Source organism: Theropithecus gelada, chromosome 4, assembly GCF_003255815.1.
Source record: "Theropithecus gelada isolate Dixy chromosome 4, Tgel_1.0, whole genome shotgun sequence".
NCBI classification, from domain to species: Eukaryota; Metazoa; Chordata; class Mammalia; order Primates; family Cercopithecidae; genus Theropithecus; species Theropithecus gelada.
Genome location: NC_037671.1, coordinates 161753240 through 161779554, shown reverse-complemented (window position 1 = coordinate 161779554; position 26315 = coordinate 161753240). Strand labels below are relative to the sequence as shown.

Sequence of the window (26315 nt, the reverse complement as noted above, 5' to 3'; positions counted from 1 at the left end):
CGCAACTTTATTGCCTCACAGTCCTGGAGCCTGGAAGTCTGAAACCAAGGTGTCAGCAGGGTGGATTCGTTCTGAAGGCTGTGAGGGAGAATCCATTCTGTGCCTCTTCGAGCTTCTGGTGGTGCTGGCAATCTTAGGCACCCCTTGGCTTGTAGACACGACACCCTGATCTCTCCCCGATCTTCACATGGCGTTCTTCCTGTTTTCCTTCACGTAGTCTTCCAGAAGACTCTGTGCATGTCCGTCTGTGTTCAGATTTCCCTTTTTATGAGGACACCAGTCATACTGCATTTCAGCCCACCCTAATGACCTCATTGTAACTTGCTCGTCTCTCTAAAGACCTTATTTCTGAGTGAGATCACTTTCTGAAGTACTGAAGTTAGGATGTCAACGTATTTCTTTTGGGCAAGACAGTCCAACTCATCACATCTACCACCCTCAAAGACTTACAGAGTAGCAAGCAGGATCTGTGGGCTTGGCATCCTGGTGGAAAAGAATCTGTTTTCTCAGCCACATGCAGTGGTTCCTCCTCTCCAACATGTTTTGGAGTCTGTGTCCAGTGAAGAAAATCTTTTGCAGAAGGGTCAGAGCTGAAAGCCTCTACTGAGAGTGTTGAGGGCCCGGACGAGGTCTCTTCTCTTGTGCTTTCCATAACTTGACCATAAGGCAGAGCTGTCAGTGGTTACTTGATAAAGAATAAAGACCTTTATATCCAGCAGAGACGCTCACTCTTCTGAGACCTCTGTCTCCCATCTTGCCTGCTTTAGGGAGCAGTTGCCCTGGGAAATCCTCTGCCTTGTTCCAACAAAGACCGTTTTCATATGTAAGGCATAACTACCCATAGTCTTCCAGCCCAGCATCCCTCTCCATTTCCAACGAACCTATCTATGTTACAGAATGTCTATGAATTATCTACTAAATACTCAACTTGTTATTTTTTTAAATTAGCGTATCAATTTTAAGTGCAAAGTAGAATATCACATGCAGCCCATAATTTAGGGGAATGAGGTATTTGAAGTGATCAGATTTAACAAAATAGGATTACCTTAATACCCCATGCCTCCATTTTGAGTTTTCAAAAAGTTTAACTATATCCCGACTCAATATAATTTCTAAATAATCCTTCGAGTGCTTTTTGTTCACTCATTCATTCAGTGCCATCCTTTTACACATATGAGGAGCTGCTCTAGGCTTCAGAGTAAACAAGAAAACAAGGTCCCTTTCTTCATTTAGTCTTCAGAGAAATATAGACAAGTAAGTGATTGCATTAAAATATAAATGCCAGAATTGAGGACAACAGTTTCTTTAGAGGCATAGGATAACACAGCTGATCTAATAATGGTGTCAGGCAGGGCTTCCTACAGAAAAGTCCTTTCAACTGAGACTTATAAGAGTTGTTGGTTAATTAATATACATGTATGTATATGTATATATCACATCACATTCTTCTTACTCAAGGATAAAAGGTGAATCAGAAAAGAAACTTGATATCCCAGTAAATGCCTTTCTATGAATAAATGCCTTAAATACTTTTAGGAAAAACCATAGTAATTCAATCAGTAGTCATAAGTAGGTTGTCATCTGTATTATATAAAATATTTATAATTCAATATAAATTTAGGTCTTTTTAAAAATGTGGTACATATACACCATGGAGTACTATGCAGCCATAAAAACAAATGGGATCATGTCCTTTTGCAGGGACATGGATGAAGCTGGAATTCATTGTTCTAAGCAAACTAACACAGGAACAGAAAACCAAATACCACATGCTCTCACTCCGTTTTTTTTTTTTTTTTTTTTTTTTTGAGATAGAGTCTCGCTCTGTCGCCCAGGTTGGAGTGCAGTGGTGCGATCTCGGCTCACTGCAACCTCCACCTCCCAGGTTCTCGCCATTCTCCTGCTTCAGCCTCCCGAATAGCTGGGACTACAGCCGCCCCCCACGACGCCCAGCCAATTTTTTTTTCTATTTTTAAAATATAAAACAAGTCCCTTGTATTAGTTTCCTATATTTTTAAAATATAACACGGGGTTTCACCATGTTAGCCAGGATGGTCTCGATCTCCTGACCTTGTGATCTGCCCGCCTCCAGCTCCCAAAGTGCTGGGATTACAGGCGTGAGCCACCGCACCCGGCCCACATGTTCCTACTCTTAAGTGGGAGCTGAGCAATGAGAACACATGGACACAGGAAGGGGAACAACACTCATCAGGGCCTGTGAGGGGTGCTGGGGGAGGGAGAGCATCAGGATAAATAGCTAATGCATGCGGGGCTTATTACCTAGGTGATGGGTTGATAGGTGCAGCAAACCACCGTGGCACACGTTTACCTAGGTAACAAACCTGCACATTCTGCACATGTATCCTGAAACTTAAAATTAAATATAAAAAATAAAATAAATTCAGGTCTTTTAAATTTAAATATTAGCAAACAAATAAAGCTAAGTCCTGCTATCAGCATATTCCATGTATAAATTACCAAGTAGTTAATATTCCTTTTCACATTCTTTCTTATAACACTAAAAATGAACAAACAAACAAAAAGCCAGTAATAGCAAAATCCCATGGAAAGGATGATTTTTCTGAGTGGTAGTCATCTAGTGGGTAGGAGTCAGGAGCTTTGTGACTGTAGGACACTGACCTCAAGATCATTGGCAGCCTCAGCAGGCCACTGTGGTCTGCGGCTCCTTGCAATACTCACTCAAACCACAGTAATCAAAAGGCACACATTATGCTGTGGCTTCTGACATAGGTACTATTTACCACTTCCTGAGTCAACTCAGTACTTTAAGGACTCTGTTATGAACAAGATCAAAGGGACTGTCTTTGTCAAAGGGTCCAGTATCCAAGTTGTTTCGGGAGGTGTTCCAGTGAAACAGTGAATTGAATAGTGTCCTCTCAAAAGTAATTTCCACCTACAACCTCAGAATGTGACCTTATTTGGAAGTAGAATTTTTTCAGATGTAATTAGTTCAGAATTTTGTATTGGTCCATTCTCGCCTTGCTACAAAGAAATACCTGTGACTGGGAAATTTATAAAGAAAAGAAGTTTAATTGGCACTTGGTTCTGCAGGCCACACTGGAAGCATGGTGCTGGCATCTGCTTGGCTTTTAGGGAGGCCTTAGGAGACTTACAATCATGGCAGAAGGCAGAAGGGGAGCAAGCATGTCACATGGCCTGAGCAGAAACAGGAGAGAGCAATGGTGGGGAGGTGCTACACACTTTAAACAACCAGATCTTTTGAGAACTCACTCAGTCTCAGGAGAACAGCACCAAGTGGGTGGTGCTAAACCACTAATGCCCACTTTGTGGGCATTCCATTCATGAGAAATCCACCCCCATGGTCGAATCACCTCCCACCAGGCCCTACCTCTAACATTGGGAACTGTTCATTTTACTGCATTTAGTTACATAACTTTATCAAGGCATAATTCAGCCTTAAAGAGGTCTGATCCTAGTCTGGGTCACCTTCAGAACAATTCACCATTCTGATAGTGTTTTTGATGGCTACTGAACACTTCCATCTTCCTAGTGTGTGATTGGAAAGTCTGAGATTCCAGTTGAGATCACACCATCAATCTCATTTGCCTCCAAATTCCAAGCAACAATCAGCAGAAGTAAATACTGTTCATTATTTTCTTGAAAGTTAAAAGAAATGCAACATTGAAATTACTGTACACAAATGCTTCCACCAAAACAGAAAGTGAGAACTTGGAGCCAGGATCTCAGGGCCACGTGGAAAGAACAGCAATCGGGAAATCAGAGGATGGAAGTTCAGCCCCTCCTCATCCACTGCCCTCTGTGGGCAAGTCACTTACCTTGAATGGGCTTTGGTTTTCTCATCTATGAAAGAGTAGGTTCCATGATTTCTGAGGCCCAGAGATGACCACTGCCTGGGCAGTACCAGGCCATCACTTCACCTGCCTTGTGCCCTCCACTTGCCTGAGGGAACCTGCCCTGTCACTCTGTCCTTGGGGCTGGCCTCTGTACCCTGGTTCCCACTAGCTCTCTCCTGCCACTGAGACTAGCCCCTGCCTAACACTCCACATTTCTTACGTTTCCCCCAGGAGGCTCCCCACATTACCACCTATGCAACAACACAACAATCTTTTTTCTCTCCACAGAGCTTATTCTAATTCATTCCTAGTGGATACCATACTGGATTTCTTTCCTTTTTTTGAGACAGAATCTTGCTCTGTTGCCCAGGCTGGAGTGCAGTGGCACGATCTTGGCTCACTACAACCTCTGCCTTCCAGGTTCAAGTGATTCTCATGACTCAGCCTCCCAAGTAGCTGGGATTACAGGTGCATGCACGCCAGGCCCGGATAATTTTTGTATTTTTAGTAGAGGTGGGGTTTTGCCATGTTGGCCAGGCTGGTCTAGAACTCTCAGCCTTAAGTGATCTTCCCACCTCTGCCTCCCAAAATGTTGTGACTACAGGCATGAGCCAACACACCCAGCCTCATACTGGATAACCATCCTCTTTCATTTTCTTGATCACAACCTGATACAGGATTATACAAAGGACATAGTTCTAGACAGTGAAGCATCATTTGATGGGAATACCTTCTCAGAAGTGTGTCCTTAAGTGATTTCATCCTTGTGCAAACATCATAGAATGTACTTACCCAAACCTAAATGAAATAGCCTATCACTACACACCTAGGATATATGGCATAGCCAATTGCTCCTAGGTTACCAAGCTGTACTGCATGCTACTGTACCGAATACTGTAGGCATTTGTAACACAATGGTAAGTATTTGTGTATCTAAAAATACATACACATCTTATATATACATCATCTTATGGGACCAGCATCACCAAACGTCGTTTTGCAGCGCATGACATATTTCTGAAGTGTGCACCAGTGGTTTAAGTTGATCTTTGAGCTAGCAGTGCAGTTAACCAGCTATACCCAGCTGTACATTTCATCATCCAGAGCCCCAGCAACAGCACTGTTTGTTAATTTATTGTGGCTGTTATGGGATGAAAGGTAACTTGTGCAGGAAGGGTATCCAGCATTAGGCGAGTGAATTGGATGCGCCTGCAGGAAATGAGCTGTTTTAAGTCTTTTGATGTCCACTGCCATTGGCCTGCCATTTGCCTGCTTTCCATAGATAAGTAATTCGTGGCAATGTTTATTACTGATAATAATGGCAGTTATTCATATAATAACAATAGTTATTGTTAATGGTAAAGAACAGTAAATATTTACAATGAATAGTAACTGTTGAGATGCATGGCTGGGAGGAAATAAGTATAAAAGGTGAGAATGGGTACATAATAGTGGAGGAGGTGAAGGGGAGATGATGCTGAAAGCATACTCCAGAGATGTCCAAGGAGTGTTTGAATCATCCCTGTACTCATCCACTGGGCAAATTGAAAAGTTACTACACCTGAGTATTGGGAAACCTTTTTTTTTTTTTTTTTTTCATTTTTTTCCCTTTCAAAAAGAAAAAGAACCAACTCTTGGGGTTAATCAATAAACTAACATTATTTTCACCGCCTTTCTCAAATGATTGGTTAAGATTAAATCATTTGAGAAAGGCAACAAAAATAATGTTAGTTATTGTCTTGTCCCACTGTTCCTTTTTCTTTACTCTTTCTGTCCTTCCTAAGGACAATGTCACATGTGAAAGTATAAATTAGATACATAAATATAAAACTTTGGGAAAGCTGATGATAGGGACATGTGGTCTTTATGAGTATAGGAGGCACCCAGAAGTGTGTGTCATGAGGGAAAAGAGTTACACTGTATTTCATCCCATCAATCTTATTTATTCTTTGCCAAATAGCCTTACTGTTGCTTTTCAGCTTACTGAAGTACTTACTGATACATGCATTGAAAACTGGTGGCTGAGCATGGTGACTCACGCCTGTCATCCCAGCACTTTGGGTGGCTGAGGTAGGAGGATCGCGTGAGCCCAAAAGTTTGAGACTAGCTTGGGCAACATTAGTGAGACCCCATCTCTACAAAACAGTGTTTTAAAACTTAGCTAGGCATGGTGGCATGCAGCTGTAGTCCCAGCTACTCAGGAGACTGAGGAGGGAGGCTCACTTCAGCCCAGGATTTTGAGGCTGCAGTGAGCTATGATCACACCACTGCACTCCGGCCTGGGTGAGAGAGTCAGACCCTGTCTCAAAAAAAAAAAAAAAAACACAAACTGCTGACATTTTCCACCATAATTCTTTAATGAAAACGAAAGAATCTCTATTTTCCTCCCTTTCTCTAATGTTCTTTCGTCCATCATTTACCATTTAATCATTTCTGCCTCTTTTTTTTTTACCCTTTCTATTATTTTTTTTCTTACACTTTTATCTTGTTGACTTTCCTCCTGAAAATTTCAAGTCATGAAGGTATTAATGGAAGAATTGCATTGCCTCTAGGAGGATAAAAAGAAGTACGAGTGTTGAAAATGAGTTGAGGAATAAACTGTCGATATTTAAGAAATAGTTATTGATTGAACTTGGAGTTTCCAACAGCTATTCTTTTCAGTACTTTAGTGGTCCTGAACAGTTTGTCTTTGACCTTGTTCTTTCTTTTATATTTTCCCTTCTGAGGCATATTACCAAGTAGTAAAGATTTCAACCCACATTCGAATCTACTTTTCCAGTTACTATGATGATCATTACTACCAACTGAGATGCTTTGGAGATTATAACATGTGAAGAACATTAGGTACTCACTCTCAAAAAGTTTATTTTATTTATTTATTTTATTTTATTTTATTTTATTTTATTTTGAGACGGATTCTTGCTCTGTTGCCCAGGCAGGAGTGCAGTGGAATGAACTCAGCTCTCTACAACCTTCACCTCCCAGGTTCAGGCAATTCTCCTGTCTCAGCCTCTAAGTAGCTGAGACTACAGTTGCACACCACCATGCCCAGCTAATTTTGTATTATTAGTAGAGACGGAGTTTCACCACATAGGTCAGGCTGATCTCGAACTCCTGACCTCAGGTGATCCACCCACCTTGGCCTCCCAAAGCGCTGGGATTACAGGTGCAAGCCACCGTGCCTGGCCCAAAAAGTTTATTTTCTAAAAGGTAAGGGAAGAGCTTTATATAATCTAAGAGATGACATAAAGTAGTGGGACTGGTTTTCTAACAATGGGGCTGGCTTATACAAATTAATAATAGTCATTATGGGAGGCTACACACAAAAATCTCACAACAATGAATTTCATAAGCTCCCTTTTCTCAGTTGCAGGTACAGCCTGGCACACACTGATCAGAATATTCCATTGAGTGGCAAACTTTCAACTTGGGGGAATGAATTTTATTTTTGAAAGCATTCAAAGCCACTTTCCACAAGTTTGGGTGATCAAGCTAGGTAATGCTATATTGAGCAAAAGCAAGATGTAACTATTAAAAAAATGAGATTGAATTTTTTTGCGTGTTTCTAAGCTACCTCTAAAGATAATTGTAGCTGAAAGGAAGCATCCCTCAAATGCCATGACCTAAGAAGTATCATGAGAATAATCATAAACCCTCCCAAGTAAATGACTTTGAAGGTACACACTCTCTTTAATGGGTAAACTTCAATAGATTTATTTTTTTAAATAGTCTCTATGTTAAAGTCTTACTTGCTATGAAGCACCAACAGCAAAATACTAAAAAAACATGTTTAAGCACATAGATTTACTTATGGAGGTGTGGCCATAAAGAAATGACACCAATTTTTCTGTATGACTTAGGTATTGCTCATCCATATAAATGTGCAGGTACCTGGCAGAGAAAGTATATATTGATGGTTGTGCCCCAGACTCAGAAAATATCTCCTCCATGAGAGCAAGGCCTTCTGTCAATTTCTTTTTTCTTTTTTCTTTGAGATGGAGTCTCACTGTCACCCAGGCTGGAGTGCAGTGGTGCGATCTCAGCCCACTGCAACCTATGTCTCCCGGGTTCAAGCAATTCGCCTACCTCAGCCTCCCAAGTAGCTGGGACTACAGGGGCATGCCACCATGCCCAGCTAATTTTTGTAATTTTAATAGGGACGGGGTTTTACCATGCTGGCCAGGCTGGTCTTAAACTCCTGACCTCAGGTGATCCAACCACCTAGGCCTCCCAGAGTGCTAGGATTACAGGCGTGAGCCACTGCGCCCAGCCCTTCTGTCTATTTCTGTCCTCAACTGTACCCCCGTGCCTATCATAGATTCTACTTCTAGCCCATAGTAGGTGCCAGTAACTATTTGTCACATGAATATAACTGGACAGTTCCACCAGGAAAAGCTTAAAAGAATAATACTTGAGTTTACCTCATTGACTTTCTTATATCTTTCCTTAGAAGCTACAGTCTAATATGCAGAATTGATCATGGTCATATAATCTTTTCTTCCCACAACACTGTACTTGGGAGCATTTCCCACTCACCTAAAGGTAAGTATCCCAGGGGAGAGCCCTGTCTTGGCCAGCACACTTGGGCCTGAGCATCCACCAAATGGCTGAAAAACCATGGGCAGTCATTCAACCTCCCTGGGCCTCTCTCCACTAAGCTGTAAAATGAGGATAGTAACTTTGGAGGACAATACTGAGCGAATAATTATTGAGCTCTTTCTTTGTGCCAGACACTGTTCCAGGAACTCTATGTGAAGAATCTTAATCATTGCAACAAGCCTAACAGGCAGATAGTACTGTTCCATTTTCCAAATGGAGAAATAGAGGCACAGAGGTTAAGTAACTGGCTTGAGGGCACATAGCTGGTAAGACGTAGAGCATGGAGTAGGCTCCAGTGTGACTCTAGAACTTTTGTTCTGGAATCTCTCCCTGAGCTACTCACATAAACAATGACTAGAAACCACTGGGTTAGGGCAGTTGGCAGTACCCTGTAAGAATGGACAGTATTATTACAGAGAAAACTGAGGCAGCGCACTGTTCCAGCAATTAGTCAGAGAAATAATAGTGAGGTGATGGTTAGGGGAAGAAAATCAAGTCCAAAGGAACTAATCGTGCTCTGTCCTTTATAGAAGACAGTTGTGCAGCTTTTTTCTCAGGTAGGTACTCATTGAATCATATTTTAAGTGCTGTTTAGAAGACTTTTCAGCTGGGCGCGGTGGCTCATGCCTGTAATCCCAGCACTTTGGGAGGCCAAGGCGGGTGGACCACCTGAGATCAGGAGTTTGAGGCCAGCCTGGCCAACATGGTGAAACCCCGTCTATACTAAAAATACAAAAATTAACTGGTCATGGTGGCAGGCACTTGTAATCCCAGCTACTTAGGAGGCTGAGCCGGGAGAATCGCTTGAACCTGGGAGGCGGAGGTTGCAGTGAGCCAAAATCACGCCACTACACTCCAGCCTGGGCAACAAGAATGACACTCCATCTCAGAAAAAAAAGAAGACTTACTTTTTGTGGGAACTTGATATATAATTAGGAAGAAGAAGGGAGATCAATTAATATTTTTCAAGAGAAAGAGTTTGTAACTTGGGACAGAAGAAAACATGCCTTTCCTTTCAGCATGATGAAATTAAAACAATGCTTAAGGTAATCTATGTGAAGGCAGTCATACCTGTTTTGCTCTTTGGTGGTTAGAATGTCATTGTTTACAACATCCGCTTCCTGAAATTAGTCAATCATCCTCTGGTGTTTTTGTACTGCCTTTTAACCTTGTTCCCACAGTAGAAAACTCACTTTGGGTGGAAATTTTTTTCCCCAACAAGCCTATGAAGCTATTTTCCTATTTAAAAATACACATAAAATATGTAGCAACCACTTGCCATGCCATGGGTTCCTGTGTCTTCATTAAAACGCAGCTGTTGGGTATCTTCTGACTGTGCAGTCCTGTGTGTAATGTAAGCTTACCAAGGTGATTTCAAGCTACACAGATTTGGTGGTTCAAGCTGTTCCACTTCAATTCAATGCTCATGTGAATCTGGGATCTGCCATGATTTGCGTCAGCCCCAAGGGTTCCTGGTCAGTTCATTTCCAAAGCATTTATTTGCCAGACATCGAGAATACCAAGACCTTATAAGACCTGGTGTCCTGTGTCCAACAGATCAGAGCCTCTGATTCCTTCACAACTTCAGCTTTAGAAGGGTAAAGGGGGTCGGACATCTGGGGACCTTCTCTGAGCAAGGTTGAGCAGGGCTTCTGCAATGCTAGGGCTGCCCCAGTTGGTCATAAGCTTCAGAAACTTGAATGGTCGCCAAGGGGAGTCTCCAGAAGTGATCACATTTGGCTGTCCGGTCTCTTGCGATTTGTTTGCTTTCTGTACTGGTTAATGAAGGTGATGGCCATAATGGGAAAGTCTAAATGCCTCAGCCACAAAAGAGAGAGGTTGGGTTAACCACAGAGGCTGATTACCCTGGCTCTTTGTGAGTTCGCCCCGAGAGCCTTACCACTTCTAACTGGTGTTCTTCGGGCACTCATCTATGCATAGGCTTTTCCTTGAGTACAACAAAAAAGAAGTAACTTTTACTGTGAGACACATAATTAAAACTGTAACATACTTAGATGGCAACCCTGGTATTCACTTTGAGGCCATTAGGAAAAGGTCACAAACCATTTTGCTATATTTACAGACCTGTATTCAAGGTAATTCTTAGAACCAATGTAGCAGCCACATTTTATAAAACTCCACTAATGATAAATTTACCCATTTAGATCTATCTTAGTAATCCATTATCTTCCTACTGGAAGGACCTAAGAGCAAACAGAGGACTTTTTCCTTTGGTGCTAGAGCATAAATGAAGCTGGGCTACAAGAATTTCCCAAAGGCCAAATGCATTAGTTCATTCCAGCTGCTAGAACAGAATGTGATAGATTAAGTGACTTATAAACAACAGTTTATTTCTCACACTTCTGAGGCTGGGAAGTTCAAGATCAAGGCAGATTTGGTGGACGGGGAGGGCCCACTTCCTGGTTTATAGATGGTCGTCTTCTCACTATGTCCTCACATGTTGGAGGGGAGAGGGACCTCTCTGGGGTCTCTTTTATAAGGGCACTAATCCCACTCATGAGGGCTCTGCCCTTACGACCTAATCAACTCCCGAAGGCCCCACCTCCAAACACCATACATTGGGTGTTAGGATTTAACCTGTGAATTTTTTGGTGGGGAGGAGGAACACACACATTCCATTTATGGTGCCAAGGCATAATATAATAGAAGGGAAATAAACACTGAGAGGGGACACAAATCTCGATGTGGCTTACAAGCTACAGGAAATCAATCATTACCTTGAAGTTCATTAAGTGGATAGTTCCTTGCCAACTCCTCACAGCTTTGTGAAAGCAGAGGCCATCTTTACACCCTCACATATCCTTCCATCGTTCAAAGCTCAAAGGGAGTCCAGAGTTGATGCCCTTTCCCTCAGTCTTCTGAGTTCTGCTTCCCCTGGAAAGATCAGTCTCCTGCCCAGATGTCTGTAGTCAGGATTGCTCACTTTAGCGGAGACCACACATACCCTACACATCACAGCACAATCATGTCATTAAAATAGCACAAGCCAGTATTTATTCAATGATGCACACATGGAAGACCAAGGGGTCTCTTATTTCCAAAAGAATACTGGAGGCAGAAGGGACCTAAACTGTAAAGGTGTGAATAAACAGGGTAGGTTCGGGTATTGAAGGTATTTTCATGTGGCTGGTGAACACGGTGCATTTGGCAGAATTGCAAAAGGAGACATTGGACCTGCCCATCTGAAGAATCTGTGTACCAAACCAAAGTCATGACGGTCTGGCAATCCCCAAACATAAAAACTATGTGCACCGATCCAGTGGCTTTATAATTTGGGATGTGAAATCTCAGATATCTCAGAGAATCAGAGCCGTGCTTCCAGACCATAAATCTATTTGTTAAAGTGCATTTGTTACCCATAAATTGGCACACATTTCCTGATAGCAATGTGGGTGTGACATGTTTTCACTTTGGTGTTGATTCAGTGATCTTATCAGTACTAGCAGGTTAGAAAATTGATTTATCTCCATTGAAATGTTTATTCAGGAATGTCTTTCGTCATGCTTTTCAAAGTTGAAAAAAACAGAGTGCCTAAAAACTTTGCAAATTTTTTTAAACAAAAGAGATACTAGTTATCAAATTTATTTCTTTTTTAAATGTACTATTTTTTACCTTTAAAAAAAAAGTGCTAACTCTGTTTTGTTTTGTTTTGTTTTTAGACAGAGTCTCCCAAGCTGGAGTGCAGTGATGCAATCTTAGCTTACTGCAACCTCCACCTCCTGTGTTCAAGCAATTCTCCTGCCTCAGCCTCCCAAGTAGCTGGGATTACAGGTGCCTGCCACCGTATCTGGCTAATTTTTGTATTTTTAGTAGAGACAGTGTTTCACCATGTTGGCCAGGCTGGTCTCGAACTCCTGACCTCAAGTGATCTGCCTGCCTTGGCTTTCCTAAGTGCTAGGATTAGAGGTGTGAGCCCGTGCACCCGGTGAGCCCATGCACTTGGCCTAATTCTGTTTTTTATGACTCCTTTGCATCATCAAAATAGATAAAAGCATGAGTATTCCTTGCTAGATCTTCATCTGTTAATTTTACTTTCACAGCACAGCCACTCTTCCTGATGGGACCCGTGCAGTTCTGTGTCATTAGCAGGTCCCACTTCTAGTTTGAAACTTGAGCTCCAAGCTTCCCACGCATCTCCCTCTCCACAGCCTGCATCTTGGTGCACACTGGGGCTACTGCCATTATGGTCTCACTAGCTTCTCCCTTCTCCTCTTGTTCCATCCAGTCTTTTCTCCCTTCAGGAGTGTAGTGATCCATTTGAAATATAAATAGGTTTATATTTTCCCCTGCTGCCAAGGATTCAATACTTTCCCATGAATTTCAAATATAATCCAGACTTTTTCCCAGGGTTTAGAGAGATGAGGGATCTAGCTCTTTTGTACTCAGATTTCATCTTGGCCATTGTCCTCTTCGTCAGCTTTCCAAATTGATCTTTTGACAATTCCAAAGACACTGTCTTTTTGGATAGGCCCTTTCCCATCTCAGGGGTCTCTGCCTAGAACACTGCCCTCTCATCCCACAGCTGACTCCTAAGGCCTTGTTTAAATAGGTTCTGTGACCCACCACTCCAGCCTTATTCCCTTTCTTAGTCTGATCACCAATTTATTATGTATATATTTGTTTTTGTTTTTTACTTTTTAATGGTGTCTGTCTTCCTACTGCCCTGGAAGCTCTACAAGGGCAGGAACTTACCTGTCTATTCACCATAAGATATCCACATGGTAGGCACTGTGTTAGTATTCAAGGGCTGCCATGGCAAAGTAGCACCAGGTTGCTTAAAACAACACAATTCATTCTCTCACAGTTTTGGAAGCTAGAAGTCAAAATCAAGGTATTGGCAGCACCACACTCCTTCTGAAGACTAGAGGAGCCTCCTTCCTTGCTTCTTCCAACTCCTGGTGGTCCCAGGCATTTCTTGGCTTGTAGGTGCATCATTCCAGTCCTTCAGCTTCAGATGGCATTCTCCTTGTGTCTCTGTGTCTTCCCATGGCTGTCTTCTTATAAGGATATCTGTTATAGTGGATCAGGAGCCCACCTGACTTCAGTGTGATCTCATGTTAACTGTATCTGCAACAACTCTATTTACAAATAGGTCACATTCTGAAGTACTCAGAGGTTAGAACTTTAATATATCTTTTATTTGTATTTATTTGTTTTTGCAAGAGAGGGACACAATTCAACCCATAAGAGTACCCAATAAATATGAGTTGAATGAGTTAAAGATGAGTCTCGAACTGGTGTTTCTCATCGATACAGATAGGATTGACTATAGTATGATTTATATGGGAGACAAATGGCTAAAGTCCAAGGCCAAGGTGAAATATATGTATCCACAACTATAAATTTGACTGTGGTTTCAAATGAATAGAAATCCTGTTCTCGGCAACTAAACATAAACCAGAGTAGAGTCCAACACAGTTTTCTAGGAATCCCTACCTTTGTGGTCACCATATCATCTGAAGAATGTGTCAAAAAAGGAGTTTCTGCTTGCATTCCCTAGGACCAGATAAGGGAGTACATATTCTGGCAAGAAAAGGAAAGGACCTCCTACAACAAAATGTGGTGGGATCCCAAAAAACTTTGCTGAACAGATTAGTATCTAACATTTTTAAATTCCCAAATTATTTGATGTATTAATATCATAGATTAATACATGTTTTCTCATCAGCCTTTTCTTGTCTTTAAATTCTGTTTAAATTCTACTTGGTTTACAACGCTGGCATGTGAGTGAGGAGGTTAAGAGTGTGGGTTCTGAACCCAGCTCCTGCACTTACTAGCTGTGTGAATTTGTGGCAACTTACTAAACTCTGTGCCTCAGTTTCCTCATCTGTATAATAGAGATGATAACAATAGTACGTACCATAGAGGAGTTATGGAAACCGAATGAGTTGGTTTGTATAAAGCACATAAACCATGCTGGCTGTGTGGTAAGGATTTAGTAAGTGTTAGCGACTATTTTTATTATATGCCAACCAACTTGCTCGTGTCGACTAAATACGTTATAACATATAAAGGCTTTCACGATATTTATTATTATTATTATTAAAACAGAGCCTCTTAGCCTGTTATAAGTGGATCCCACTTTCAACATTTTATTTTTTGAGACAGAGTCTCGCTCTGTTGCCCAGGCTGGAGTGCAGTGGCTCACTGCAACCTCTGCCTTCCTGGTTCAAGTGATTCTTCTGCCTCAACCTTCCAAGTAGCTGGGACTACAGGTGCCCACCACCATGCCGGCTAATTTTTGTTTCTTGTTTTCTTTGGTAGAAACAGGGTTTCACCATGTTGCCGAGGCTGGTCTCGAACACCTGACCTCAAGTGATCTACCTGCCTTGGCCTCCCAAAGTGCTGGGGTTACAGGCGTGAGATACCACACCTGGCCACAACATTATTTTTAATAATACTCAAATGTATGATACCATTTCCAGGTGAAACCAGAAATAATCCAAAGGAACAAGCAGTCCATGTGAGAGAATTCTTTTAACTCCTCTTTGCAGAAAAGTCAAACCTCTCTGTAGTAAGAACCATCTATTTCCATTGATCAAAGACAAACTATTAAAAGTCCATAATTAACAAAATACTACTAATCCACAGCAATTTATAAACATCCATTTCTGAAAATAAAATGTCGACAAGCAGGGAGACAAGATGCGCTTTGCCTGATAAGGAAAGGTGACTAACATGGCTTAATTTGCTCTGATTTAAGGGGAAAAAAAAGGTTTCAAAACCAGCAGACCATGTCATAACAAGGAATATTTTGTGTCCTGGAGAGATTTAGAGATGGGCTGATATCAAGACGTGACCTACTTTTCTCATGATAGGTCTGCCCCTGAATAATAGTTTGATTTATTGACAAGAGGATGATCCAAAACTGATAACATTTTCTGCCTCTGCCATCGGAAAGATAATGTCAATCCAGAGGAAGAACCTGCAGGACTAAAAGCTGTAGTATTTTTCCCCAGATACAATGTATAAAATATAACATTCATTTTTTTTTTTTTTTTTTTGAGACGGAGTCTCGCTCTGTGGCTCAGGCTGGAGTGCAGTGGCCGGATCTCGGCTCACTGCAAGCTCCTCCTCCCGGGTTTACTTTTTAAGTGGATTTCTGTTAAAGGTGTTTGTTACTCTGAAACCTTGTCAGTGTATTTGCAATGAGCTTAACTAAGCATTTGGGTTTTTAAAAAAATTTCAAAAAGTTTTTACTGTCATCTTCACTTGCTGTTAAAAAGATAGTAAGTTTCTGGTCTTCTCCTTGGGTAGTTTTTAATTTTCTTCATAAACATAAAATCGAACTATTAGAAAGACTATTTCTCAAAATTGTTAAGGCAAGAGTCATTTATTAAATTATTGGGAATGGAGGGGGGGTTTTCAGTGATTTGTCTGTCTTAGATGCTTTCACTTTTAGAATCGTTGTTGTATTCATTCTCTACTGTTAGGTAACAAATTACCTTACACTTAATAGCTTTAAGCAGCAAATATTATCTCACGTATTTTTTGAGGGTCAGGATTCCAGAAATGGCTTAGCCAAGTGGTGCTGGCTGAAGGTCTTTCACAAGAGTGTAGTCAAGAGGCAAGCTGGGGCTGCAGGCATCTGAAGACTGGACTGGGGTCAGAGGATCCACTGCTAAGATCACTAAGGTTCCTTTTGGCAGGAGGCTTCACTCAGTTCTTCAGCAGCTTTGGGAAGCCTCAGTTACTTTGCCACATGGGCCTCCACGGGGCCACTCACAACAAGGCAGCTGGTGTTGCCCATGGAAACGATCCAAGGCAAAAGAAACAAGATAGAAGCTACAGTGTCTTTTATCACCTAATCTCAGAAGCGTCTTTTGTCCTGGCTTTTGTCATATTTTATTGGACACACAGACCAACCCAGGCACAATGTGGGAGAGAACAATACAGCCTGTGAATGCCAGGAGGAAGGGATTATTGGAGGCCAGCTACCACAGTCATGGTGATAGAAATGATTTACTCATAATGTAGACGTGCAGAGGAGGCGTACATAGTCCACAACATTTATAATGAAATATATTCTCAAAGAATAGAATGGCATAAGAACATTATTTTTTTAATGTTATTATTGTCACATTATTGATTCTGTTGGTTTAATATCATTACCAGAGTTTGCTAACATTTCAACGATTGGCATAGCATTTGTGAAGGACCATTTAGACAATTACAAAGCATTAATCAAAATGTCTACTGAATCAATGAACATTAATTATTGACAGCACATTCCAGAGTATAGTTTATTTCAGAAGAGAAAAATTGCTTTGTTTCCTTATGATAGCAACCAAAAAAACTAAAGTAAAATAAAATTGCCTATTCCTTTTACTCCAAGTTATTTCTCAAAACTTTTTTGGGTATGTTTTAGGCATCTTGAGAGTTCTGTCATTTGTTCACTCACATTAAAAAACAAATAGGGCCAGGCGCGGTGGCTCACATCTGTAATCCCAGCACTTTGGGAGGCCGAGATGGCAGGATCACCTGAGGTCAGGAGCTGGAGACCAGCCTGGCCAACATGGCAAAACCCCAACTCTACTATAAATACAAAAAAAAATTAGCCAGGCATGGTGGTGGGTGCCTGTAATTCCAACTACTTGGGAGGCTGAGGCAAGAGAATCATTTGAACCTGGGAAGTGGAGGTTGCAGTGAGCTGAGATCATGCCACTGCACTCTAGCATGGGTGACAGAGTGAGACTCTGTCTCAAAAAAAAAAAAAAAAGACAAGTAGAATACAGTGTTGAAGAAGATAAAGATTTGTATAGATTGAAACTTGAGACGAGATATGCCTGGACTATACTATCTAAGATAACTTCCGTGTTCTATCTCCAAACTCATGTTGCCACAAACCAAAATATTCTATTTCCCTGTCAGCTCTATAAAGCCATGTTTTGACAATGTCTTTCACCACTGATATTATAATACACATTCTATTTTATTTTATATAAAGAGATGGTAACCACTCTTCATGTGTTAGGGCCATCTAAAAATGCAGGCCACAGCATTTTAGATCTGGAAAGATCCTTGGAAATTTTTATGTTAAATGGGTTCTGCATTTTTGAAGAGCTGAGAAGTATTATACTCAGTGTGCTGCCTCCCCATGTTCTGTTTTGTCTTCAAAAATCTGATTAAAATTGAGAACCTGGTAAACCTAGTAGTACCATAAAGCAGTATTAAATCATTGATAAATATTCACTCTATGTAATCTCCAGAAAATACGCAGTGGTTCCAAAGAATTACAAGAAGATGTTAGGCAGGCTATGTCCTTTTGAGATTCCCCTACCCCTACCACACACACACACACACACACACACACACACACACACACACGGCAGTGGTCAATTGTGCTTTTCTGTGAGTAACTTTTTTCTTAAAAATAAAACTAAAAATTTTTTTTATGAGCAAGGTTAAAAGTAGGAGTCATTACAATTATAGCACAAGCATACCTACACTCAGCCATCTTTACACTAAAGAGCTAATTTTGCTTAGAATCAGGGTGATCCTACAAAGTTTAATTCTAAAGTAAATAATTTTTTTTCATTTGGCTTGCAAAATAACAGTACATTGTATGGAACTAATCTTAACCAAGGATTACCTCACACATAATTCCTTTCTCTGACGTTAGTCCCAGCTACTTTACTCAAGAATTATGATACTTAGCCAAGATTGGACCTACCATCAGTGACTGAACTAAATTTTATTTCCTAAGTTTGATTTGCAGTGTTAATATTTTGTATTTTTCAAGTTCATTGATTGACTAGAATGTGCATATTTGTGACAGGATTAGTTCTTCATAAAACCTGATTGATTATCACTCTGTGCTTTGTGATCTTTCCAATATTTTGAATTAATATTTTGAATCCTACATATTACCACTGAATTATTTCATTTACTTTAATTCAAGGATTATCTTTGCTTTATTTTACAAGAAAGTAGCCTCTCCTTTCCTTTTCCAAGTTTTTAGTAATTTCTCAATTCTTTACCATTTCTCCACAAGGATTTCTATAAATTAATCCTGTAGGATACAGTTTTTCTTAGAGTGCACCTATGTGAACATATCAGTGTTTATTTAAATAAATTGTCTTATTTCATTGGTTCCTTTTCTAATTATTGCTTTACTATGTTCTTTAGTAAAGGCAGTCCCAATTCTAACCTTTGAAACTCTGGCCTCTCGGGGTCACCTACTCTAAATTTTATTTTAACATTTAATAAAGAGATTGTTTTAGTTCTCTGCAGTGCACAACAAACTATCCCCAAAACTTAGTGGTTTAAAACAATCATTTTATTATTTCTTAAAATTCTGGGGATTATTAACTGGGGCTCTGCCAGATGATTCTTCTGCTGGTCTCATGTGAGGTCTCTCATGCAGCTTCAGTCTGTGGCAGAAGGGGCTAGAATGACCACAGTGACTTCATTGTGGCCTCTTAATTGGAAGGCTGGGCTCAGCTGGGACACCAGGACAACTGAGCCTCTCTTTGTGCAGTCTCTCAGCATGGTCTCTCTAGTAAGTTAGCTGTCATTTTACATAGCAACTCGGGAATTTTTTCTGGAAAGCAAAAGTCCTGGCTTAGTCCCAGAGCCACCTCTGCCACATTCTCTTTTGCATTTGAGAGATGTTACACAGGGCATGCGTACTGGAAGGCCATATCGGGGGCCATCTCTGGAGACTAGCTACTACAGGAATCATGTTTTCCTTTTCTGCCACTAAGACTTCAATTCCTTTCTGCTCCTGTTTCAGTTCCCTGTGTCTCTGGTGGTTTGCCTAAACCTGCAAACATCACCTTCTTATCCATCAACATGAAGAATGTCCTACAATGGAATCCACCAGAGTGTCTTCAAGGAGTTAAAGTTACTTACACTGTCCAGTATTTCATGTAAGTTTCTTCTTTTCCTTTTGGCTAGCTTACAAACACAAGACTCTGACTCCTGTGAATTGTGCAAAGATAAACTCTCTGCAGTATTAAATGTGTTTGAAAAAGAGAAAAGTTTTAGATATTTCAGGTTAAGTCTTCTTGATGTTTTGTAAGATTAAATTAGAAAACAGTTTCTTCATGGAGACAGAGGCATTGGGAGGCTCAGGCAAGGCGAGGTTATTTAGACAGAAAAGTTGGTCAAAACATTATTAGGTGGCTGAGCAAACAAGGCAATCCATCATCTCTGAATTTTCTAAGCTGTTTGGAATTACAGGCATCCTTAGACTCCTTGAAACCACATGCATATTTTGTGCGATCAGCTGTTGCACTTAAAGATAGCAGTGAATAGACATTTCATCTGGCCCTCAAAACTCATTGCAAGCAGGAAAGAATGCAAAACAGGCAGTCAATGTCCATCTTCAGAGAAACAAAGGAAATGGCCACAACCCTAACCACAAACTAGGAACCATCCAAGCCAAATCCTGTGGTATCCGAAGAAAAACAGCTACAGAAACTGAAAGCAAACCTATACCTTCACACCTCCAATCACAGGAAATTATTTCACAAAATAAGTGTCGCAGTACCAAGAGCCCACCTAACAATCTGAGAGCATGGAAATCTAAGGATCGCCACCACCAGAAATTAAGGAAATGTCCCCGTGGAGCCCCAGTTGGGTGCCACAGAATGTCACAGATGGAGGAGCTAAAATAGAAATCAGGCACACAGGACATGTCCATTGTGGAGGCCCTGTCACAGCCCAGGGAGAAGCTGGGAGTGAGCCAGGGGCAGGAGGAAAGGGAGGTAGCACTGGCTGGGAGGCAGCCCAGGAAGGCTACAACATCAGCCTCCTGCAGCCCCAAACCTGAGGGCAGGCAGGTTTCCCAGGGAGCAAAGGGAATAATAGATTTGGTGAGAGGGTGTTTAATGGAAACAGAAGTTTAAAATTATGGAGAGCATTGGCCGGATGCAGTGGCTCTCACCTGTAACCCCAGCACCTTAGGAGGCTGAAAATGGTGGATCCCATGAGCTCACAAGTTCAAAACCAACCTGGGAAACATGACAAAACCCCGTCTCTACAAAAAATACAAAAATCAGCCGGTCATGATGGTGCGTGCTTGTAGTCCCATCTACTTGGGAGACTGGAGTGGCAGGATGGCTTGAGCTGGGAGGTGGAGGTTCCAGTGAGCTGAGATCATGCCACTGCTCTCCAGCCTGGGCAATAAAGCCAGGTCTTGTCTCAAACAAACAAACAAAAATTATGGAGAGCAAAAGCTCATTATCTGAGCCCTATTCTTATGTCCATTTGCGTGTTCAACAAACAGCTGGCCCCATTCAAACAGTAATAGTCCCAAAGGAACTAGCATAGCACCTATTCATAATTACTGGAAGAGGGAAAGAGGAAAAAAGAATACAAGTTTCCAGAAAGCTTTGCTATGGAAGTAAGGAAGAATTAAAACACATAACAGTCCATAATTTTGTTAGAGTGCATAAACAACAGGATCTGTAAAGGTAAAACTCAAAGAAGAGAAAACAGTGAAAGAAGAGATTCAAAGACAACAGGGAGAACATGTCTTTTTAGGAAGTGTGCAGAGCTTAGGAAAATGCTGGAATATAAAAATACTATATCAAGATGAAAAACCTGTTAGAGCTAAGTGATAGTAATGGTTGAACAGGTAATAAAGACTGTTTGGAACTGTGTGTCATAAATGTGTGGTATGTCTAGAAAAAAATTGGTAAAAACAATAGCAAGACACATCCTGGGAAGTTATTGGACTTTAAGATAATTAAATGATTCATGGCCATTTTAGCAAAAGCAGAACTCAAGTTGGGAGAAAGGGAGAATTTCAATCTGGCAACACTCAATAGAATACATTTTCTGAGGAAAAGACAAGTGTGACCTAAGACTCTTACTAAGTTCAGTAGACTGGTGTTTGGAAGCGGGTGGGAACCCAGGAGATCCCTTTTCTGAGACCTTCCTGGGGGATGAGGTGGAGCACTAACTAAAGATGACCTCCAGCTAACAGAGAGATAAAGACAAACCCAAAAGAAGAACTTAGTGATGACAAAAAAAGACTGGTAGCATGCATTGAATTTATCTAAATATAGAGCTAAGACTAAATAGTGATGGAAATATAATTGTAGAAGTTTCTTAGAAATAATCTGAATTTAAACAATAATATAAGATGGAAAGGAGGGGGGACTATAAGTGTACTGATTTTCATAGCCAGAAGCCATTCAATGTGATCTAAAATGACAATATTTTATTATTTTAATAATTAACCTCTCAATATTTTTCACAAACCATTTTCTTAATTTAAAAGCTCTTTTAGGAACAAATATCTCTTGTGGTGACAAACATTTGCACTTCTGCAGTTCCTTTAATTTCGCGTCAATTTCTTTTTTCTATCAAAGTTCAAGGCACATTGAATTGACTACTTTTATTAAAACCATATGTATGGTATAATCTAATTTTTGTCCATCTATTCTGCTATCATATCGTCCTTCTGTTTATACAGAAGCAAAATGAGATATCCAGAATCATACACACCAAATGTTCCAGGGTAATGGGTTTTTAGGATGATTTGTTTCTCTTTTGATTATACTTTCTGAATTGTTTGATTGTTTGAATTTAAAAACATTACCATATTTTCAAAAAAGAATAGTCAGTTTTGTCTTTGAAAAAAAAATTCAGATCACTAAAACCAGTGAAAGACTTCAGCAGCGACTCACAGTGACCTCAAATCTAGAACCTCATTCTCATTTCTAAGGAGTTTCTCAGTAGCCAGTGTTAGAGGAAAGAAACTGCTTTGCAAAGGGAAAAAGACTCACGAGCATGTCCTTGCCTCCTTATCCATTAGGTGGAGCAAAGAGCTTGCTCTGTCCTTTATGTTTTATGTGATTCAGAAAGGGATTTTTAAAAAATAGTCATCACTGCTCTGTGTGAGCAGATCACTTAGATTGTGCAACTTTTAAAAATATGTGTTTAAAAAGAAGCTTGCCATGTTGGCGTTCTTACATGCCTGTGCATGTGAGAGGGACAGGAATATAGGGCAGCATATTTCACTGCCAGAGGGCTCCAAGCTCAGCTCTGAAGTCAGATGGTCCCCAGTTCATAGCCAGGCTATGAACCTAGCTGGGAAGGTTGCAGATTATACGTTTATACTTTTGAGTGAAGTTTGTTTCCAAGATGAAAATTTAACAAAAGTTTAAATTCTATCCATCAAAACAATTAATGCAAAAAATAGAATGTAGCACTAAAAACAGAAGTTTTGGCATCAGGGAAGAATGGTTCAAATCCCAGGTATGCCTTTTACTAGTCATGTGAATTTGAATGGATCCCTTAATCTTCCTGAGCCTCAGCTTCCTCATCTGTAAAACGGGATGAAAATAAGAGTACCTACCCCCTAGGGTTATTATGATAATTAGATGAGATAAAGCTTGTAAATCAGAGACCACTGAGGGCCCCACATGGCCGTTTGCCATGTGTGTGTGTCATTACTGGAGTATTTGCTGAGTGATTCTGGTCATCATTCATTTATTTTGCTGAAAATCTTGTAAAGAGCCTTTTCTCCTGCATCAGCATTGTCATGGGAAGCTGCCTTGCCTTTGGCAGAGTGAGGAAGTTTGAGGAGGGAGGAGGGAGGGGTCGCATAGGCAATGGCAATAGTCTTCAAACCACAACTCAAGACTCTTTGATGATTCATGAAATGAATGTTGAGGGACATTATTTTTGATGGAAAGGAATGGAATGGTGTGGAATGGAGTGGAATGAAAAATAACTGAATGCAAGGCCTGTGGTAAAGTTTAAATATTTTCTTGCACAATTTTTGTTTTAATATGTTAGTTTTATATTTTGTGAGCTGAATCAAAATGTAAAATGTATTTTTCCCCCGTGGATCATGGTCAAAAAAAAATTGGAAGCCCCTAAGTAACAGTGATCACTTAGATGGAGAAGTTGATCAGTAAGATCTGACTATATTTCTGATGTCTTTTGGTAGGTGTGGTACTTAGGAAATGGGAAACATCTACTTTCAGAAATCTGTTGCCATATTCTGAAAAGAGAAAATATCCTTAAGCTTTGGCAATACATGGACATATCCTCTTTCTCAAGACACACTCTTCCCTTGACCTTTATGATATGTTTTTTTCTCATCCCTCTTTAGTTGCTATTTCCAGGCCTTCTTTCTGTCCAGCCTTTAAATCTTGACGCTCCTGAAATTTTATCCTAGACTTTGTTTTGTCTCCATGGATCATTCATTCATCCTTGTGCCTTCAATGAGCAGTTTGATGATACTGACTCCAAAATCTCTCCTGAGACCCATTGCCCGCTGGGCATCTGCACTGGGATATCTGTTACATACTCAGGCTCAAGGCATCAAAAGTGAACGTGTTTTCTTTCCCTTCTGCTCTGCCGCCCCATCCATTTCCCAAATCTGCTCTGTCTCAGTGCTCTTTATCGTAGTAAATATCACCACCATTCCACCCATCTGCCCTAGACAGAAAGAGACGGCATCCTTAATACCTTCATTTCCCTAATCTGTCACATGTTTTCTATCACCAAGTCCTGTCTCCTAATATTTCTTGCTTTTGTCCTGTCCTTATTCATCCTACTGCCCCCATCATTGTCCAAGTGACCTACATCTTCCCCTGGACCACTGCAGTGTCCTCTCAGCTGTTCCCTAGGCTGCCACTTGTAACCCATCACCTTTCCCACTCTGCCTCCCCGTCCCTTTCACTGGCTTATCACATGTTACCTGAACTCTACACTTCAGTCTCTCCCACCTGAAAAGGGCTAAAAATATTGCCACCTCCCTATTTGCTATGGGGGTTGTGGTTTTAATAAAGAAAAGAAAAATCAATATGCCCAACCTAGTCAATATTATCATCCTCACTATAATTATCAAAAATGCAAATTTCTGTATGCACTCCAGCCTCATGTGTTTTCCCTAGAATCATTGATGCTTAGATTTTTATATGCACTGAGAACGTCGAAGTAATTTTTCTTCCAAGAAAAAAAATGACGAACTGTTCTTCAGACAATCCATCAAACTGACCTTGTGTGCACAGTAGACTAAAAACCTACATAAATAATTACTAGAAGAATTGATCACACAATATGTAAAAATTTCACTGTAGCCAAAGAATAACAATAAAATATATGCGTTCAAAATATACTATCCACATTATAATTCACAGAAAGAAAGGTGATTACAGAAACTCTGACTCATGTTCCTGACAGCTAATGAAAAAAATTGCCCGCAGCAAAAGTGGATTCTTTTTTATCTCGATGACAGGCACCTTTGTTTTTCTGAAGAGAAGGTCGTCAGTTCCATTCAGTTTTATAAAATGACTACATTTTTTATTGTAAAGTATAGAGGGCACCTCATTATTAATTTAGCTTCTTTCTTAGCAGATATGGGCAAAAGAAATGGCTGAATAAATCAGAATGCAGAAATATCAATAGAACCTACTGTGATCTTTCTGCTGAAACTTCTGACTACGAACACCAGTATTATGCCAAAGTTAAGGCCATTTGGGGAACAAACTGTTCCAAATGGGCTGAAAGTGGACGGTTCTATCCTTTTTTAGAAAGTAAGTAATGCCATTATTGCCATGGTCAGTTAAACATGTATTAATATCAGGTTTAACAGTCTCAGCCTCATAGACAGCCTTGCCCAGAGGAAGGTGCTCTGCTTGGCTCTATTCTGGACCACTGGATTGAGTGAGCAGTACAAAGTCCTTAACCTTGCTGGCTCTGAGTCTCACCTTTGTTGGTTGATTGATTGATTGATTGACTGACTTTGGAGACAGGGCCTCATTATGTTGCCAGGCTGGTCTCAAACTCCTGGGCTCATACTGTCTTCCCACCTCAGCTTCTCAAAGTGTTAGGGTTACAGGCATGGGCCACTGCACCCAGCCTGAGTCTCATCTTTAGAGTGAAAGGTTTAGCCAAGTGGTCTCTAAGATCTCTCCCAGGTCCAAAATTGGTACTAAATGACAATGATATTAAATTTTGACTTTGTCTTACTACTTAGTGGAAGCTACTTAATGGAAGTTTGTTTGAGGAACAAAATGACTTTATTTAATGTGGGTTTATGGACTATTAATGTCTCCACAAGATTGATTAAAGATTGTCCTGATTATCCAACTATGCTTCTTCTTGTATGAACTTGGTGGTGTGATGATGTAATTTCCAAGTGTAACTCAGAATTAAGGCAACTTCTTCCTGGTATTTACTTTTATAACGTTGCCATCCCCTGACCTGTGGCTGACTCAGTCATGAAGGACCCACTCAGGGCTGCCATAATGAGCTCTGCAAGAGCTCTGTAAGTGCGGGAGCCCTTCTGGATCAGAAGCCAGAAAACTACCCTTGGGACAAATCCAGCAACCCCCTTTCTGTTTTTCTGCAGGCAAAGAGTTAAGAATGGTATTTACGTTTTTAAATAGTTTCTAAAAATCCAATGAATATTTTGTGACATTGGAAAAGTAAAGGAAATTGAAATATTGATGTCTATTCATAAAGTTGTATTGGGACACAACCCACACTCATTTGTTTACATAGTTACCTTAGACTGCTTTTGCATTACAACAAGAATGGAATAGTGCAACAGAGATCATATGGCCTGCTATGCCTGAAATATTTACTGTCCAGACCTTTAGGATAAAAGTCGCCTGGTCTCTGTTCTAGATCATTCTAATCACATCTCTGATTTTCCACTTATCAAATCATGTTGTCATTTATCACCAACTTTTCAAGTCACATAAATGTTACAGAGTTTTGATTGTATTAACCATCTACTGTTTATGCATGTGACTAAGGAAATAGAACACTTTAATTTGCTGTTCTAACATTGGATCAGGCTTGTGAAATGGTTTCAAGATTTGGCATAACTCAGGCCCACCTTTGTACGTTTTGAGGCGTCTCCTGTAAGAAGGTGTCTTTTAAGGC

The 26315-nt window shown here is 40.5% G+C and overlaps 1 protein-coding gene across 3 annotated transcripts in view; it reads left to right on the top strand.

Annotated features, from left to right (window-relative positions):
* IL20RA (interleukin 20 receptor subunit alpha) overlaps positions 1–26315 on the top strand; it is a 44714-nt gene that overhangs the window by 8611 nt on the left and 9788 nt on the right. For 2 of the 3 annotated variants that reach the window (XM_025384464.1, XM_025384465.1), the window contains exons 2-3: positions 19192–19327; positions 24780–24958. In XM_025384464.1, coding sequence (XP_025240249.1) covers positions 19192–19327; positions 24780–24958 — 315 coding nt within the window. The remainder of the gene's footprint in view (positions 1–19191; positions 19328–24779; positions 24959–26315) is intronic. The other variant, XM_025384466.1, reaches the window with a different exon arrangement.